The sequence below is a fragment of the Nicotiana tabacum genome, chromosome 16 (assembly GCF_000715075.1).
Source record: "Nicotiana tabacum cultivar K326 chromosome 16, ASM71507v2, whole genome shotgun sequence".
Classification (NCBI taxonomy): Eukaryota; Viridiplantae; Streptophyta; class Magnoliopsida; order Solanales; family Solanaceae; genus Nicotiana; species Nicotiana tabacum.
Window position 1 is genome coordinate 117270056 of NC_134095.1, and position 20930 is coordinate 117290985.

At 34.4% G+C, this 20930-nt stretch overlaps 1 protein-coding gene across 1 annotated transcript; it reads right to left on the reverse strand.

Annotated features, from left to right (window-relative positions):
* Positions 1 to 5474: 5474 nt before the first annotated feature.
* Positions 5475 to 9656, reverse strand: LOC107830415 (cyclic dof factor 1). The gene is made up of 2 exons (XM_016657959.2): positions 9294 to 9656; positions 5475 to 7180 (listed from the first exon to the last, which is right to left on the reverse strand). The coding sequence occupies exons 1-2, from the start codon at positions 9393 to 9395 to the stop codon at positions 5900 to 5902; spliced, it is 1383 nt and encodes a 460-aa protein (XP_016513445.1). The 5' UTR covers positions 9396 to 9656; the 3' UTR covers positions 5475 to 5899.
* Positions 9657 to 20930: the final 11274 nt, after the last annotated feature.

Sequence of the window (20930 nt, forward strand, 5' to 3'; positions counted from 1 at the left end):
TGACATGAATTGGTATATGATAAAAAAAATGTAGGTCATATTTTAAATTCTTAAAAAATGCTTAAAATGATAATTTTCCAAATTTGGTCGCAATTTTTGATTGATATGAAATTTGGTAGATTTATCAGAAATAGTCCAGTCAACAATAATCACCACTGTACAGTGTGAAATATTAATTTTAGTATTTTAAGACTGTTTAAATGGGTATTGAGCATTTTTTTTTAATATGGAACTTAATCCTCAGAGAAAAGTTCGTGGTTGTGATAAAGTGATGATGGGAATAAACCCCTATTGTCTTCATTTTTTTATTTATAGTGAGATAATAAATTTATGCGTTGACATTAGGTCTTCCTCCATATCGGATAAATTTATTATGAACTCACTGGCTATAGTTACTAGTTATTGATAACCAGTATTAACTCTCCATCTGAGCTTAAAGGGTTGAATCAATTTTGTAACTACAATACAATCATGATTAAGTGGTGATAGAAATATATTTCTATGGTCTTCCACTATTAATTTCAAGTGAGTAATAAATTTATGTGTTGTCTTTAGGTCTTCCTCCATATCGGATAAATTTATTGTAAGCTCACTAGGTGAAATACTAGTAATTGACATCGTGTACTTACTCTCCATCTGAGTATACATGTTGGATCAATGAAACTAGAGCTATTAAAAATGATGTTCACTTGACTTAAATTAACAGTATACTCTCCATCTGAGTTGGGTCTGTTTTAATTATTGGAGTGAATAATCTGGCATTGCATATGTATGTTGCATGAGTAGTTCTTTCCCATCGAAATTGCTATTCAAGATGCATGACATATATGTGTAGTGTGTTTTAAAATTTTTGTATTAAAAAGTTATATACAATTGACTGAAAATAATAGTATGCTCTCCATCTGAGTTGGTTCTATTTATTTTTGGATTGTATAATTCTTGCATTATATAATATACTTTGCATGAATAATTCTTTTCCCATCGAAATTTATTATTCCAGATGCATGTATGTATATAAATATTGAATGCAGTCTGAATTTTACTATTCAGTGTTTTGACTTATTATGATCTATTTAATATTTTTATCTCAACTCCACAATGATTTTATGCAATTTGTCGTATTACTTGTTAAAATTTTCTTTTAGTGATAAGGCATTAATTTTAAGGATGCAATATATGTACTTTTGTTAGAAGGAATTTAATTCCGGTTTCTGGGCAAAATAAGAGATGGATATTTGTTTTATTTTTCGAATAACTCTTGAGTTATTGAGCTTAATAAACACTTTATCTCTTGTGGTACATGAATGCATGACCTTGTTATTATATATTGATGTCTCTCCTGAACAGAACAATATTAGTCTACCTCATAAGAGAATATGTTCTTCAAAATTGAGTAAAACTTATCTGTGCACTTTTATCTAAGTCATATTAATCTGGATAGGATTTCAAGTTGGTCAAGTATGGACCTTAAGGTTCATTGAAAGTAGAGGCACTACCAACTTGTGGATCCTGTTTGGAAGGAAATTTGACTAAAAGATGTTTCCCTTTAAAAGGAAATAAAACTAGTGATAAGCTAGAATGAATCCTTTCTGATTTGTATGGTTAAATGAACATACTCGTAAGAGATAGATTTTGAGTATTTTATGACGTTCATAAATGATTACTCAAAATATTAATATATTTATTTGATGCACTGTAAGTCTTAATGAATTAAGTAATTCAAGGTTTTTAAGACTTGAAATAGAGAAGCACCAAAGAAATATATTAAGTTACTACAATTTGATTGTAGTGGCGAGCATCTCTCTAAAGAGTTTTTTAGTTACATATCAGAATAGGGATTACATCTCAATTGACTACACCGTAAACTCCATAATAGAGTCGTGTAGTAGAAAGAAGAAATAAGTCTCTTTTTGGATATGGATAGACTAATGACGTGTTATTCAGATTTGCCTTATTTATTTTTGGAATATTTCCTGGAAACTTCAAATTACATTCTGAATTTAGTTCCTTCTAAGCTAGTACCTGGGACATCTATAGAACTGTGGACTGAATGTAAGCTTGGTCTGTGGCATGTTCAGATATAGGATTATCCCGCATATGTGCTGAAAGGGAAAGCAGATATGTAAGTTGGAACTAAGGATGGATAGATGCATGTTTATCGAATATCCAAGAAAACGAATGAAGCTTTATTTTATTGTCCTAAAGAAAATAAGGCAATTGTTAAAACAAATGCATTTTTCTAGATAAGGACTGTTTAATAAAACATGTTCCTAGAAGTAAACTATTTTTACAGGAACTGGGCAAAGAAATAACTAGATGTTCAAGAACATCAAAACCCACACGTCAGAATTGACGTTTCCATTGCATTTAAGTAGTGAGAGAACGTTAATAGACATAATATGCCTTTATCGAGTGGGAGTGATGTTTGAACATTGAACACTATAGTAAGAAGTCACTAATATTTCAATGTCGTGAGGTAACGAAGGTAATATTAGTGGTACTTCGTCTTAGTGGGAGAAAGCTAAAGAAAATTATAGTTCAGTGTTCATTCTTGGGATAGTTTCGGTAACAGGATCTCTGAAGAGTTTAATACCAAACTAGATAATTACGACAAAGTACTACTGGACAAATATTGCATCAGATATAACGTGGCAAGATTCTTTAACAAAACCTTATTTGGTGAAGGCTTTTAATAGTCATGTAAAAGAATGCCTGAGAAAGTTGTAGATGCATGGTTATGAGTCTAAGTGGGAGATTGTTGGGGTATATACTATTAACCATGCATTTGGATATAGTATATTCTAATAATTATCATGGTTAAAAGTCTAAGTGGGAGATTGTTGGGATATATACTATTAACCATGAGTTTGGTTTAGATATAGTATTTATTATGAAATAATTGTTTATTCAGTTTTAATAAAGTTTTAAATAGATCATATAATAGTCTGTGTCCTTTGCTTATATAGTAGATGATTTAGTGTATAGAGTTTAGCTTATACACGAAAGATTAAATCATCGGTTCTTATAAGTATAAAGTTTGAGTTCACAATCTAATGATGGAATTGGACAAACCATCAGGAATGATTGTAGCACAAGATTAAATATAATTAATCTTGATTACGGGAATGGTTTAATTCCAACTTCTTGTGCTAGTACATTTTGTATGTATTGAATGGACCAGGTAGAGATAAGTATTTTATACTGACTTAATAAAATAAACTCTCTAGCCATTAAATGTACTTATACTCTTAATCTTGATATAATTATTATTAACTGTGTATATTATTATTGTTTTGATTTATTAAAAGGCGAGATTCTTTCGTGGGTCAATATGCCTGGTAAATTGGATAATAATAATATATATTGGCGAAGTAATAGTTAGTTGATGGAATCCATATCTCGATTTAGAGATTGATGATATACCTTTATGAAAGCTTATAAGTTTTCATGTGTAAACCCGGCCGGTGGATTTTGTATCCGACACATGAAATAAGTTAAGCGAAAGTCTAAAGGAAATAATCAATAAATTAAATCGTCAGTAATTTAATTTAATTGATTCGTATCTGAATCTTAACATGGGGAGTTAAATAAGATTTAATGGATGAATTTCGAAATTGAATAAGGAGTGCAATTACGAATTTTTAGTGGAATAATTCGTAATTAATTATGGTGGATATTAATTTCGAAAATTACAAATTAATTCCATAATTGGAAGCCTTGTTAATTAAATTCTGTGGTCCCTACTGTGCCTAAATAATAGGAAATAAAGGAATCATTTTTCTGGTGGAAAAGAAAACCTAACAGGTTTTGGAAAAGGGTCTTAACCCTTAAAACTTGTGCTATAAATACATAAGGTTTTCCACCTAGAGGTATGAGTACATGGTGGCTGAAATTTTCAGCCAAGTTTTCCTAGAAATTTCGCCCACACGAAATTGCTATTTTCGGGTATTATTTGGGTAACACAGTAGAAGACCGTGGAACGTTCGAGGATCACGATTGTGCGGGTGATGGAGATTCCATTAAGAAGTTATGGAACTGAAGGCTCACGTGGTAGAAGAGATATGTTCACGCTTCAAGAGGTAACCCGTGAAATCCCGTTTATGCTAGTTGTCTAAATTACATGTGATTTTGATACTGGGATTGCTTCCGCTGAATATAATAATCCATCAGTCAACACTTAAATATCTTGTTGTCTCTCATTGGAAGATCTGCGAGGAAAACAGATAGAAGCAAACTAAAATTCGGAATCAGTAGGTTCAGAATTGATATAATTTTTATGTATTCATTTAAAATTTATTTACATATATATACATCCATAAACTTAGTGAAAAATAGGCAATAATGAAAGAAAAAGATCTAAATAGATGATACAAATTACATAGTTGGGAATATACTTTAGTTATGTCAGTATGTATATACTAGTACTAGTAAATATAGATAACTTATAGTACTTTTTATTTTAATTTTTGTTTTCATTCGGTACGCGATTGACACGAGATTAAGCTTGAATAGAGTGACATGGTCAGTGAGAAAATAATTCATATAGACGACTACAACTTATTTGGAATTGAGACTTAACTCTTGTGTATTTACATATGTATACATGGTTGATGGTTCGAGTGGAAAGCAGGAGGTTCAACCCACAAAGCTAGATTCGAAGATGGAAAAATGACGTTGTATAGCCGCTCTCAAAATAATAGTAAAAAAATAAATAAAAAATGTATATTTTTTGCATATATATACATGTTGTAAGTTATATACAAAAATTATACAAATTTTATACACTTTTTCGGCTGCCAAATATAAATAGTTTCTGACGCGAACTGAAAGTGATAATATTAGTGGCTTCGTACAACTGCTCTAAATCTACTCTTAGATTTTCATGTTCCTGCGTACTATATCCGAAGAACAACAAAATTATAAATTTGCTAGAAAAGGGAATAAAAAGGAAGAGGAATAGAAAACCTTATTATCTAAATGCAACTTTTTGGCATCAGTAAAGTTATAGTATCTTTGTTGGCCTGAAGGTTAAAGGTCTCGTAAAGGTCTGTTGGCCTTTTACTCACAAAATTCTAGTCCATCTCCACAAAACATTTGAGGGACCTACCATAGCACTCTTATTATTGTTTTCCTAAGTATGCCCAGGTTTTAAACAATTTTTTTTTTTTTTTGCCCAAGAAACCATAATTTTTTACTTGTGGCCCCGTTATACTCGGACTAATGCACTGGATTTATTGTGGATGTTACTGCGGGAAAAGCTATGTTAGGGCATGTGATTACGTATTGATGGAAGGGGGACTCTAAGCGATCACGTATCAAAGTGAAAGCCCTTGGGATTATTGGACGTAAATCTGTGGACAACGCTCTCGAACAGTTCATTTCCGTTGCCCAAAAAAACTGATTCTAAATGAGCAAACAATAAAAGGATCTTCAACTGAAACAGAGAGGGCTAAAGTTCAATTGAACTTTCAATATCAAGTCAGTAAAAGATTCATATATAGACTCTCAAAAAGAAAGGATGATATTCCAGATTTACATCAACAGATTCTTCTGTAGCATACCTACATGCTTTCAACAAGTCGGTCTTATTGTCTATATCATTAGCACCCTATAGGTTGTATGTACAACAAAATCAAACTGCCATACTATAAATGCTCATCCTGAAAGAACTAACTTATACTGATGCCAGATGGACAAATGAAGTCTTGGGGAGATATCAGCAGGTACCACCCTATTATCTGCTTTTCTTCCTATCGACGCACAATTACATAAATTAGTTCCTGCATTCACATAAGTTCTTGGGAACCAACATGTTGCAGCCAAGACAAAAGTTACAATTTTCAGCAATTGTGATCACCTCTACTTCAAAGGAAAGGACTGACATGAGAACTCCATATTGTTACGTGCTCTCCTGGAAATTAAGCGATCTAGACAAGGCTGCAGGGTTAGCTTGTAGGACCAGAGAAGCATCAGATTCATGGTTTCTCTGATCATCAACTTTAGAGTTAAACGCCTTGAAGAGCCTTGCGCCATTGGTTGAATCATTCTTCTCGTTCTGAATACCTAGTGTAGACCATATAGAGCTCTTAGCTGCTTCATATGGATCATCAACTCTCAACGTCTTAGGAATCAGTACACTTCTCTCTCCATCTATGTCCTGCAAAGGCTCTTCTTTCTCCGAGTTTGATGGATTAAGCGTGCGTTCATCCCGAGAATGTTTTCCTAGGGTTGGAGAAGTAGGAGTGGCGCTAAGGACTGAACAATCAGGAGAAGAGGATGGTGGAGATACCCACGGGACATTCCAAGGACTTGCTACAGTACAACCCCAGTAGGGAGGTGCAGGGTAAAATGGTACTGGAAACCGCGGAGGAGCAAGGTTAGGTTGTGGCACTGCAGACGTCCACGGAGCAGCATTATATGAATAAGGCCAAGGATGCCCTGGAAATTGATGTACTTGGGGAGGAAAGGCCTGAAAATTCTTCCACGCTAAATCGTGTGCTGAATTTGAGGCTGTGCTACAAGCCCCGCTTGATATATTGTTTCCAGTTTCTTTCCCGCCACAAGCAGAAGGCGTTCTTTGTTCAGATCCATTAAATCCGTTCTGCACAGAGTTCTGTGATTTCTCAGCAAGGTTCAATATAGAAGCCATAGGATCACAAAGGGGTTTATCCGATCCAAATGCAAGGACAGTTCCATTTGTGCGGAGCATAGGAAGGTTCATCCCATGTGCAGCTTCAAACCGGGCTGCTTGAAGGGCATCCGTCACCATTATATGACGGTAACCTGTGGTGGGAGAACTTTTGTTCTTGCGGCGACCAGAACCTACAGGCACATTTCTCATCGTTCCTCCAGCTGTCCAATATCTCTGACACTTGCAAAAATGACGGGGCTGATTGACGTTGTAATTGTTATAGTAGCAAAACTTGGTTTCCATGCTATTACACCGCGGACATGGAAGCATTTTGTCTAGCTTTTTCAGTGCCTTCTCCTGAGTGACATTGGCCTCACTCGGGTCTTCTTTCTTGGTAGCTTTTGGGGACGATGTTTCTTTATCGGCATCCTCCTTCTTGGGGTCATCACTTATACCAGATGATGTTTCTGGTTCAACCGCCTCGTCTGCAGTTGAATTGGTAAAATCATCTCTGTTTTTAATCTGTGTAAGCTCTGCTTCGGATGTGATCTGACCATTGGAGAGGAAAAGATGAAATTTTAGCACTCTGTTTGAGTAATTGAATACGATTGTTTAGCATAAGCAATGAGGTTATATTACACACTGTCAAACTATCAATCTCCTGACTCGTGGTTTTTGTGCTTATATTGACATGTAATACATGAACATGGGGTTATGCAGTTTGATTTTACACATTGTTTCTTGATAGATAAAAGAACGGAATTTTTCATAAGATTTTGACCTAAATTTCCACCCATTAGAATAGTTAATAGTTCAACTTGATGAAGAATGAACATTTACAAGATACCAGAGCAGCTATTGCAGGGAGTGTCAATTGTTATACATTCCAAGCAACAAAACATGGGCATATTCGCAACAGTAGATATATCAAAATTTCTTTCACCTTTCAAGTCTAATGAGATTCTTTGAGTTAACAAAGAACCAATTGACCAGGATCAAGATCTTGAAATGAAAACGTGGGTTTGTAGGCTAATTTCAAGAAACGGTCTCTGAATCTGATGATTCAAAAACGAGGTGAAAGATGATGATCTGAATTATAAGAAAGACTATACCGGGAGCAAGCATATTTAAATGAAGTACCTTTGAGAATAAAAAGTATCCTCTGTACTAAGCAATTGGAGACTGGGTTGTAGCACTTTCTTTGGTTTGATTCTAAATTATTTTGAACTATTTCTTCTTTCATTTATATTTTCTTTAAAAATGGAGGATTTTAAATCTCAAATATTGCTTTATAAAATGTCAGAAGGCAGTACAGAACATTGAATTGGAATTGGATTGATAAGAAGGAAGACAAGAAAGGAAAAATTGAAGAACTCAAAAATCTGATAGGAAACATAAAAAGAAATTTTAAACTGACACAAGCAGAAACCATACCCTGCCATAACTTATGTGATATATCCAGAATAAATAAATTATCTTAAACACCCAAAATCTCATTCATTATGATCCCAGAAAAGAGAAGATCTTGACGCAGCAATAAACCAAACTTGGCCAACAATATAAAAATGACCAAACATTTCTTTTCATTAGTTAAATAGGGTCAAAAACTCCGCACGTATAGCTGGTCTCAAACTCGGGATAAAAGATGAGAGTAATGCTAGTTGACCACTAGCATAAAACTAGCCAATTTTTGATGTATTTTCATAATACATCAAACAACAATAACAATCCAGTAAAATCCCACTAATGGATCCGGGGAGGGTAGTGTGTACGCAGACCTTACCCCAGTGGCGGAGGCAGCATCTCCACGAAGGGGGGTTCAAAATTTTTTTTTGTAGCTAATGGGAATTGAATCCATGACCTTATGTAGATTTTGAACCCCCTTGACCACTAAACTACACTTTTTGATTGTGTTAAGGGGTTCAAAACTTAATATATAGAGGTAAAAAACAGATTTTGCCTTATATATACCGTGTAATTTTTCGGCGAAGGGGGTTCGGAACCCCCTTGCGCCTCCCTAAATCCGCCCCTGCTTACCCCTACCCCGAAGGAGTAGAGAGGTTGTTTCCGAAAGACCCTCGGCTCAAGAAAACAAAAAGACAAAAGGAGACAATACTATAGGAACAACATGAAATCCAGAAGAAAGATGGAAAGCAAAAGCGATAGCTAGTAAATAGGTCTTGCAATAAAAAGCAAAATAGTAAGACACAACATTGGCACTAGCTATCTTAGACAAAAACTCTACAAGGCTAGTCTCACAAAGGTAGGAAGTAAGGCAAGATTCTACTACCTCCTAACCTACAATCCTAATACTCAACATCCACATCTTCCTATCCCGTATCATGTCCTCGGCAATCCAAAGGATCGTCATATCATGCCTAATCAGCTCTGCACGTAATCTAAGGTAAAAAAAAAAATCTCCCTATTTGAGCTTGCTCACATAGCATCTCAAACTCCGATAAAAGAGGAAGGCTGCGGCTAGGGTAAAATTAGTCAATTAACACGAAACTCCCTCCATTCAAAATAGGGTAAAAAACTCTGCTCATATATAATCAATCTCAAATCCGAATAAAAAGAAGAGGATTACGATAGGTTGACAGTCATTTCATAATACAATTCAAAATAGGGTCAAAGCATACACATATAGACAAGAGTTAATTACCAGATCGTCATGTGAAGTAGTGGCAGCAGAAGAGTTTCGTTGATCAAGAAGATCATCAAGTGGCAAATGAATTGTCTTTCCAAATAATTTAACTTCCGACATTTTCTCTTCTCTTTCTTTCTATGTAGTTGCAGGACAGAAGAAACTTCAACTCACTAAAACATAATAGTAATGGTTTTTGTCGTTGTTTTTCAGATGGGGTACAATCTTTTTCTTGATTTTTGCTGTACTTTAGTTGAACTTTGGAGAGAAGCTAGAAGGGTTTTTTTACTTTTTAGTCAGGGGTGCCACGTCAGAAAAGGCAATGAATTCATAGCCACAAAATTCTGTGTGGCAGTGAGAAGATCTTTAAAAGGGTTTTTGGGGTCTGGTGTTTCATTTGCTGTTTTTTGATTCCATACCCACCCCACCACACAAACAAAATTAGTTTGTGTAAAAGGTTGTAAGTGCTTTTTGTACTGTTTTTCCCTTACTTTTTGGTCCAAGTCAGCAATACCTTTTCCCAATTTACTATGCTCCCATGGATTTGCTGGCCCTAAATACAAGGCGGCTAGCCTTAAGTTTGGTTCCTGTGAAAATGAATTCAGTAGTTTTTATTTAAACTTGTATTTGTATTTAGAAATTTAGTGATAGTGATAGTGAACTCAATTATTATTGTATATATAATTCGAAGTAGTTATAGGAACTCATAAATTTTAAATCCTGAATTCACTATTATTTATTCACCCTCTTAATTTAGTATGACTATGTAAGTAGTAGTACTACTAAAAGGAGCTTTCCATGTGTTATCCATCACTCCCTCTCTCCGTTCACTTTTACTTGTCCACTATTTACTTTGCACACTTTTAAAGAAATAATAAATAAAGTGCATAATTTATAATGATACCCATATTAATTGGGGTATAGTTTTAATGAATTTGGAAAATGAGAAGGTAATAAAATGAAATTGGGGTAAAAGAAATGGGTAGATAAAAATAGTGTTTTTACTATGGGTTGGTCCGAAAGAATGGGGCGGGTGGATATTTGGGGTGTGTTATAATTGATATGGACGAGATAGCCACGTGTCCCAATCAAATTGTGACATCACATTAAAAGATGGGACCACAGATAGTTCCGTTAGTTGCGGGGGTAGTTTTAGACCTCAAAATAATGTTAGATGTATTTTGAGACAAATAGGTGGATGAAGCTCGATAGTAAACCATTTAGAATACTATAGAGATGCTTTTAGCCCTTTTCCGTTCTTTTTAACTTATATATAACTTATTAGGTGTAACAAAAAATGTGACTCATACAATTGAGAGGCATAAAGCGCTTTGGGGAAGGGCCACCCCTAAGCATTCACAACAAACATTATTAACATCTGTAGTATGTACTAAGCAAAATGAGACTGAGAGGGAATATGATAAATACTAATAGCATCAATATTTATATCAAACCAAGCAATTTAATTTTAGCAGTTAAAATTTAAGTAAGAATACATATCAATATAGTATCATTTAACCATGATAAAGTAAGAAATATGAGTGTAAAATATACATTTTGCATTCATTCGTTTAGTATAAATAAAAATACATATAACTTTTATCATAAAAGAGGGGAAAAAAGGGGGGAAGGAAGAGACTACATAGTGCAGATTCAGGTGGATAAATCCCACTTTGAGCTTTAGATTTAGTCCAATCCCCTGTTTTTAAGAGCTACAATTTTGTCACTGAATTGCCCAAAATCAGCTCACAATAAGTTATAACTTATATAAGAGTAGTAAAGTAGTGGCAACTCCCTTGTAGGATTAGTCGTCAATCGTCATCTATCCTTGCCTTTAAGCCAGAAAAAAAGATAAAGACCATAACTAGATTTTCCTCTCGTTCTAACTTGTACACACATCTTATTATAATTAATAAGTGTAAACGAAAAGTATGGTCTTTAATATACTAATCTCAAGGACAACATTCCTCTTTCTTACTACAAAAACTGCTACAATTAGATAGACGAACTAAATGTCTTACCTAGAGTTGATAATATGACAACTGGAAGTTGTGTTTGACCAAAAGAGTCGAACATTTTTAGGTGTTTCAATGAGGAAATTGAGAATGTATACAAATTGAAAAAACTAGAGTAATGCAGGCCCGTTAACTAGAGTAGTGCATGCCTGTATACAATTATAAAAAGTAGGATAGAGTCAAACATGTTTTACCATGAATATTAACAAACAATTAATCTTCAATATTTTAACTTCAAGTGAAATATAAAAACACATATTTAAAAGTATGTTTTAGATGAAATTTTTATTTTCATTAAAAAAATTCAACTTTCCCATGCCAAAAAAATTCCAACTTTCAAATTTTTTGTTTAAATGAAGTTCATGTTTTTTTTTTGTTTCCCGCCTTGTGTTCGATATCCGTATTGAATATGATTAAATTTAGATTCACACCGAAAAATATCACATTATAAAGTAAACTGTTTCCTAATAAAAACGACTCCGTAACCGGAATTCGAATTCCAAACCTTTGTTTATGTTCAAACTGTTTTGTCGGCTTCACTTCAAATATGTTGATTTTTCAACGAACTTCTTAGTGTTCGAGTTGCAACATGAGAGAAACCATAGAGCATTTAAACATGTCAATTATAGCACGTGGGTATGGGTCCAACGTTGGAGACAAACACAACAGCGAGATGTTATACTAACAGCAGCTGCCACCTCAGTGCACACATTGAATTAGCGTGGGGTCCAGTCAACAAAAAGTGAAATGAAAAGCTCAACTTGCAGTCTAACAAACAGAGAACATCCATGCCATCCTGTCCAGCTCTTATTGATCGCCACGTGTCCTGATTTCAGCATCTCTTTTGTAGTCCGTATGCCAGGGGTGCGCTACACTAGAATCTTTCTTCTCGTGGCTATCGTTTGCTGATCCAAAAGGAGATGTCTTTTACCGACACCTGTCTTGATTTTTGTTTACAGATAAGATTGGGACCGCTGTATCTTTTTCTCTTATCTTGTTATGCTCTTTTGCTTTCTTTTTCTTTTTAATAATAATTTCTCCCTTGGATTTTGTAAACAAACTTCTTTTTTTTCTCCAGTCGGCCTTCCAAAAAAGGTTTGCAATTTTCAGATTATGGTAGTCGAAATCTATATTTTTATTTTACTTCTGACATCAATATCTTAATCATCTATAATTAGACCACTACAAAATATTTATTTTTCTTTTCTATATAAAAATAATGTTTAATTGAGACTACTTGCTTTTTCTGTCTTAATTTATGTATCATACTTTTTTTTTTTAAGCCTGTTCAACAAAAAAATATTACCTTTCTATATTTAGAAGCAAGTTAACTTTTAAAATTTTTATTTTACTCTTTAATTAAATAATTTAGAAGCACAAATATCTAAGACTTATTGTAGCTAACAGGTTTCAAAAGTTCTCTTTATTTTTTAAATCTCATACCCAATAAGACCGCATAAATTGAGACTGAAGGAATAAATTTATTGGTGTAGGTACTTAAATGTACCTTTGGCTTTACAAGAAGTTGTAATTGGCTTATTAAGCATTGGACTTGATATGAGTACATTTTTTCAGCTTAAATTGTGCGAAACCTAGTTGTGTCGAATATTCAATAATTTATTAATTAGTACTCCCTCCGTTTTATATTAACAGTCGTGATTACTAAAAATAGTTGTCTTAAATTATTTGTCATTTTAAAAATTCAAGATAAAATTGGTTGTTTTTTATTTCTCTTTTAGCCTTTATAATAAATGGTCTTGAAGATAGAAATAATGCATAAATAAAATAAATATTCAATGAAGAGAGATTACTTAAGACATAAATAAAGTTAGAATAGTCCAATCTCTTTCCTAATTAATATTTCTTAAGGGGCGCGGAAAAGAGAAACACGACACATAATATGAGATAGAAAGAGTACCAACTAAATCACATATACCAATAATTATTTATATTTCAACTTATAATAAGTTTGAAACTCTCCTTAGTGGATATGGAATTACTACAATTGGTAAAATGAGGAAAAAGAATAAAGCTTGCCTTAGACGACAATCGAAAGATAAATAGTTGAATTAGTATTCAAATGATTATTGATAGAGTTATTACTGTTAAAGAATTTGATATTGCTATCTGTTATAATAAATTGAGGGGCGAAAATAGCATGTTGTGTACCTTTTTGACGTAACGGAGATCGTTGAACTCACCACCAAAAGAATTGTCCCTAGTCGAACTTTGAATCTCTTGGAAACAAAATTAGAATTTCACGAACTAAGTGTCTTTTATCCTTGTGTGGTTTTTTGGAAGAAGAAGGAAGTTTCTGTTTTTCTCTTTCTTACGTGAGAAGAAGGAAACTTACGTGATATATATAAAAGAGAAATTAACCCACATTCAAAAGCTGATTAACCCCATCACTATTTAACTGTGTATGGTGGTTTTTTTTTGAGTAACTTTCTTTTACCTTATCTCTTTTAGATGGTTCAGGTCCGCCCACATGGAGCGACCTGGGATCCAAACTCAATATCCAACATCTCCCACTTCGCTCATAGTGGGCTATACCCGAACCAATTTTATGTCAATAACACACGTAATTCATACAGATAAATAGTTCGTGCAACCTGCGAGTATTAAGAGCTATAGTATTTCAAACTCATTAAAGTTGTACTGAATCTCCATGTAGAAATCCAATCGCATATGGAAAGGATGCATTACCAACATGAGGATCTTATTACTTGCAATACCCCAGACGTCATTCGCTACTCCAGTAGTAGTTATTTGATCCCTCATCCTTGGAAGAGGTGAACTCGAGTTTAAATATAACATTGTACCCACAATTACACTCAATACCCCCATGGTAAGTGTAATGGCCGACCTGTAAATACAAGCTATTACTAATTTTAGTTGTCTTCCCTTTCCACTCGAATCTATTCATTCCAGATTAACTGCTTTCCTAGACATGCGCTGCATTGCCGAATCGCTCATGGCTATTAGTGCTTTGCTAAAGTAGCAACATCAATTGGCACTTCAAGATACAGGAAAAGGTCAAAGGGTATTTCAATAAAAGTTAATATAACTTTTCGAGATCTCACACAATGAAGAATCAGGGATCCATTATTCTATTATCCCATTGGTCGCTGTCGCACCTCCTTTTTCCCGCGCCCGCTGGGGCGCGTGGGGAGTTTTCTCCAATTAAAGGACAGTCGAAACGGGATTTGTTTATTTGTTTCAGAGTCGCCACCTGGGAATTTTGAGGCGTCCCAAGTCACCAATTATAATCCCTGAATCGAGGAGAATATGACTCTGTTTATTTTTTTCTGCGAACCAGAAATCCTGAGTAAGGAATTCTGTTAATCCGGAAAAAGGTGTTAGGCATTTCCGAATTCCGTGGTTCTAGCACGGTCGCTTAAATGTTTTTTATTAATGGCTTAATTATCTTGATTTTATTAAATACTTTTTGTTACGTGATTTTTCTACCGCTTTTACTTATCGTGATTAAGGACCCTTCTTTGAATCGAATTACGCGTACGTATATTCGTGTTACAAATTTAAAAATGCGGAATTGTGTCACGCGTACGTGTACACAATAATTTTTGATAATATATTAAGCAATCATTTTTCCGAGATTGTGTTGAATCAAGAATATTTATTTTTCTTGAATAGTGAACCGTACATCTCGGGTTTTTATGAAATTGATTTAACGCCTTTGGATAAATTCTTTTATTAAATATTCGTTCGAAATTGCGCGTACGCATAATCCGAATTTTTTGCTTTTAAAAATATAATCAAGGTACGCGAACGTATCCCTAATTGCGCAAAAATATTTGCAATGATATTAAGGATTTTTCCACAAATTATTTATTATATCCATACATTTTTATGTGAAAATCATGATAAATTCCCATTTAAGGTTTCAAAGAATTTACAATATTAAAAGTTGACCGTTGATTATATTTTCCGAATATAAACAATTTATTCCAACTGTTCAAATTCAAAGGACATAATAAGAATATGATTAATACTATCTTTAAAAACAAATATGACATATATATATATACATGCCAAAGAATAAATGGCATATGAAACTGAAAATAAATGATTCATAAAGGAAGGAAATATTTTACGAGAATTTTCATTGTTTACTTAATGCAAATTCTATTTCTAATTATCAATGATGTAAAGTGTGGCAATTTATGCTTGTACATCTCTTTTCATTCTCATACACTCACTTTTAGTCTAATAGGCCTAATTATTTGGTCACTTTGTTTTATGAAAGTAGATAAGCATCGAATTTATAGAAAAGACATTATTATGCAAGTTAATTCAACAAAGTTACCTTACATGCAACCCAACTATTTGGCGTAAACATTCATAACGTTTTACCATCATGACGAGCTATATCATATTACCTTTCGCCAACGTTTATACCCACATCTATTATATAAAAATATACCATCAACACCATCTTAACCTTATTTAACAAATAAATATCATTATTGTAGTTTTCTACATCACTTCTTACTTAACTAACAACAAAATTAAATAATGACCAACAATTCATGCCATATTCCCTATTTGGACAATTTATTAAACTAATGAGATAATGAACTAATATTATTACAAACCTTTATACAAACTTTCAAAGTAAGACAATTAGCTCATAGCTATCAAATTGAATTCACTACTAATTAACTAACATGAAACAAAAATGAAATTTAAATTAATGAACTTGGACAAATAGAAAATAGACTTTCAGTTCAAGCTTCACTGATGAGTCATGTTGAATCTCTTTCCAACTTAAAATTTAAAAGACATATACCTGAAAATGAAGGTAGGAGGAGTAAATTTCAGCAGTAGCAACAGTAACACACTCAGCCAAATATCAGTATTCCCACAGATTTGAACAATAATAAGACCCGAAGAAAATAGATGCACAGTATAGTATTTTAAAAGACACTTCAGATTTTAACTAAACAGTGGAATCACACAAAGTTGAACAGATTCAACACAAGAACAACATTTCAGATTTCAGTTTTTCTTTAGTTTCAAATTCAGTTTGTTTCTGATTTTCTGTTTCTGCGTGTGTGAGTGTATATGTGAGTGTTCTATTTTCTGTTTCCTTTCTTTAAAATCTCAGCCCTCAAAATCTCTTAAAAATTCTCTCTTAAAAATTCTCTCTGTCTTTCTTTTTCTTTCTTAAAATCTTCCCTCTGAAAAATTCTGCCCTCTAACTATCTGTCCAGCTCCTGTATTTATACAGGGCTGGTCCTAGGCAATTTAAGTGCTTCTTGGACCCCCTTCTTCTTTTTAAAATCAAAAGTTCCATTAAAAAACTGCTTTTGAATAAATTAAATGACCCTATCCTGATTTTAAGCAGCCCCATTATCCCTTGTTCCCCCTTTATTACTTAAATATAGCCATTAACATTACATTATAATATACTAGCATTAACACCCTGTTTTTTACTGTTTCATTCCCAGAAATGCCCCTGACCTACTGTTATTACTTGAAAAATCAGAACCCACCGTAAAACAGATTCTACAATCTGTATAGACTTAACTATCTTTCTGATTTACAGCTATAACCAATCCTATGATTTTGAGACAGTATATTACATCTCTAATGGCTGATTGACAAAAACTGAATTTAAACAGGGAATTCTCAACTGAACAAAAACAACCTTAACATTATACAGAACATGCAGGATTCTTTCAACTGGAATTCAAAACTGAATTAAAAGCAAACAAATACAGGAGCATTGTCAATATACTGACAATGTCCCGTTTAGAAAACAACAATACAGCATACATTTGAATTCACTAATTCATAAACAAACATGATTTAATTGACGAATACTAATCAATTGACTATTTACAACATTTGTCAATAATTAGTCTAAACAATAGAAGCAGACTGTTTCAGTCAACATTTTCAGAAATGAAAAATTCGTAATATAACTAATCGACGAACTTAATCGAGTCGATTACACACATTGTAAACAATCACAATCAATAGAAACAATTCACATTCTGATCAAGTAGATAGGTAAGAAACAGTAATGACAGAATTAATCAAAACACAAATATAAAAAAAAATTAACAAGCTATTAATACAGACAACAATATACGTAGAATACACAAAATAAATAGAAAAATACCTCTGAATTTTAATTTTAATCCGACTCGAACTCAACTTGGATTTCGGATTTTTTTGTTTGAAATCAAACTGACCTTAGTCGAAGTATTTTCCACTGAAAATACTTCGACTAAGGTCGATTAAACCTCAATCTTCATCATAATCTGAACCGAATCCGGAAGTTTGGTATTTTTAGGGTTCTTAAAAACTCGATTTGGGATTTAACCATTTATGGTCAGATTCGAGAAGAACCAAACATGACACAATGGTGAGGGTAGCCTAGGGGTCATTTGGTGCTAGTTTGAAACGGATCTGAGTTCGTCCTTGTTTGGTCCGAATCTTCAAAAATAAGATTCGAGAAGTTCAGAGCTGATTCGAACCAAACTAACTTCAGATCCATAACAAGGGTTGTTAGGGGAAGCCATGGTGTTAATTTGGGGCTGATTGGTTTAGATCAAGTTTTCAGGCCAAACTTCGATTTAAGATTCGAAGAGTTGTGGTATGATTCGAAGGAAACTATGGTTGGATTCGTGTAGGGGAGGTTCAGGAGGTCCTAGGGTGTTAAGTTGGTGACCGACGGTGTTGATGCCGCCGGGTTTCAGGCGAAGGGGAATAGGGGCGGCTAGGGTTAGGGGTCTGTTTGGAACGATGATGAACAGGAGCGGAGAGGGGGGGGGGTGTTCAGTTAGGGGCTGGGTAGAGGCTTGGGATTTATATAGGGGTGGGGTGGACTGGTATCGTCCGTTGGATCAAGTAGAATGGATGGATGAGATCTACTCACTTAACCAAACGGTGTCGTTTGGTTTAGGTTAGGGGGACGGGTTGAACCGGGTATCGGATCGGGTAAGGGTCTTGGGTTAGGGTGATGAGATCTTGGCCGTTGGTTGGATTTAATCCAACGGCCCTTGATAAGGGGTAACCAAACGACGTCGTTTGATTCTGTTTTGAATTGGACCGGACATGGTCATTTGGATTGGGCCTGATTTTGTTTAGAAAATTTGGCCCAGATCCGTTTTTGCCCATTTAATACCACTCTTTTTAATTTCCAATTTAATTCTTCAATTATTAAAAATCCTAATTAAAATTATAAAAACAAAAAATTACTCCTTCAAAATATTAATCAACCTTTAACAATTTAACACATAGACAAAAAATATTAATCACACAGTGAAACATTAAAATTAGAACAAACGCATATTTTTTGTAATTTTATTTAAATTAACTCTTAAATGCATAATTAAATCCTATATGCATGCAACATGTATTTTATTTTATTTTTTGATTTATTTTGACAAAATAAACATTTACGGACATAACACAAACATTTAACACCACGCAAATTCAAAAATTACACAGTAAAAGAAATTTATTTTATTTTTTTTGATTTATTTTTGGAGTAGTTTTCGTTAAAGCAAAAATCACGTGCTCACAGCTGCCCCTCTTTGTGCGGAAACTCGAAGAGTTTTCGTGCAAAGATAAAGTGAGCGGATACGAGCGATTTTTGCCCGTTCGAATACTCCGTGGGAAGCATTTTTAGAAAGATTTGACCGAACCTCTGCTTCAAAGGTTTCCTACATATCCTTGGCTATAAAGGAATCAGGTCAATGTAGTTCGGGAATTCTTTGGTAGCTGGGACTACCATGGGACTGTGATGTTACTGCTGCTTCGTGCTGTTTTTACTGCTTGCTGACCTCCTTATTACACCTTACTTTAAAGGAAATACAAAATTAAGCTAGATTATGGTACAGGAATTATAAAAATCTTATCTAGATCATGCCCTTGCGTTTCTTGTCGTCTTGATATCTTGGTGAATCTTGGGCATTTGGCTTATTCCGTATTCCTCTTGGAACTCTTGTTGTTTCTTGCTGGGGATTCTGTTGGACTCCTCTGCTTTATTGATTCTAAGTGTGCTCCTTTCTCACATGAGTGGGCTTTTGGTTTCAACACTTCAATTGCATTCCCTCGTTCTTCAGGTGGGTGCCTTGACTGTTTCTTTTCTTTATTCATCCTCATTTTCCAGGTGGACGCCTGACTTCTTTAATTCTTTCATCCTCATTCTCCAGGTGGACGCCTGACTTCTTTAATTCTTCATCCTCATTCTCCAGGTGGACGCCTGACTTCTTCTTTTCTTCATCCTCATTCTCCAGGTGGACGCCTGACTTCTTCTTTTTCTCATCCTCATTCTCCAGGTGGACGCCTGACTTCTTCAATTTCTTCATCCTCATTCTCCAGGTGGACGCCTGACTTCTTTTTTTTTTTCATCCTCATTCTCCAGGTGGACGCCTGACTTCTTCTTTTCTCATCCTCATTCTCCAGGTGGACGCCTGACTTCTTTAATTCTTTCATCATCATTCTCCAGGTGGACGCCTGACTTCTTCAATTCTTTCATCCTCATTCTCCAGGTGGACGCCTGACTTCTTCTTTTCTCATCCTCATTCTCCAGGTGGACGCCTGACTTCTTCTTTTCTTCATCCTCATTCTCCAGGTGGACGCCTGACTTCTTCAATTCTCATCCTCATTCTCCAGGTGGACGTCTGACTTCTTTAATTCTTTTCTCATCCTCATTCTCCAGGTGGACACCTGACTTCTTCTTTTCTCATCCTCATTCTCCAGGTGGACGCCTGACTTCTTTAATTCTTCACCAGGTATTTCCTAACACAAATATTGTTTTTGCCCCTATTTTAAATCAAAGAAAACTTCGTTAGTTTAAAGCAGGGTGGTTGGCTGTGGTATTCTTGCAGATGGTGATGTTTCTCTTCGTCTCTTTTTATTGCCTTGGAATGATTGAAAAGACTGTTTTGTCTTTGTAATTGATCCTTGACTATAGGATTCCCCTCTGTGTGTTTTCCTTCAAAACCTTTCAACTGTAATCATGTGCCTCTTTTTGATTTTGCTGATCCACTTTTGGTTTCATCTTTCTTACACCCGTATTTTATCTCCCACCTTTCGCGGCTGTATTTTGTAACCTTGAATCTTGGTAGTATACCTTGACATTCCTTCTTATTTGTTTGGAATAAAACTTATCTCAAAGCTTGGAGAAAGTAAGATTATTAGTGACGAAATATGCTGATTTCGACAATTTATAGAATGAAAAGAAAAATCCAATTTTTGGATGACTGTTGGAAAAGGAATAAAGGACTTATCTGATTGGAATTACTGGCACCAATGATCAGGGTATGCATTTCGGATTAATCAACCTAGTCTTTTAATCAATCTCCTCTCAATTGTCTCAAGGAGTTTTCACCGATAAATTTTTCTCGTTTTTCACTTCTTCACTTCCTTTTCGCCTTATGGTGCCCGTGTGAGTTTTCACCTATAAGACTCTCTCATTTTACTTTTCTCTCAACTTCCGTCGCCTTATGGTGCCCATGTGGGTTTTCACCTATAAGACTCTCTCATTTTTACTTCCTTTCCTTGTTTGTACCAGAGTGTTATGAACCACTTTATTTGCTTGCCTCAGCATTTTTCTAAGATTGATCGAAAGGTCTTTTTTGGTATAGGGTTAGAAATGAAA

Bases quoted from the DNA above. Each gene is read 5' to 3' on its own strand.
- LOC107830415 (XM_016657959.2), bottom strand. From the start codon at position 9,395: ATGTCGGAAGTTAAATTATTTGGAAAGACAATTCATTTGCCACTTGAT. The intron at 7,181-9,293 runs GTAATTAACTCT...TCCAATGGTCAG, and splicing joins CTACTTCACATGACGATCTG to ATCACATCCGAAGCAGAGCT.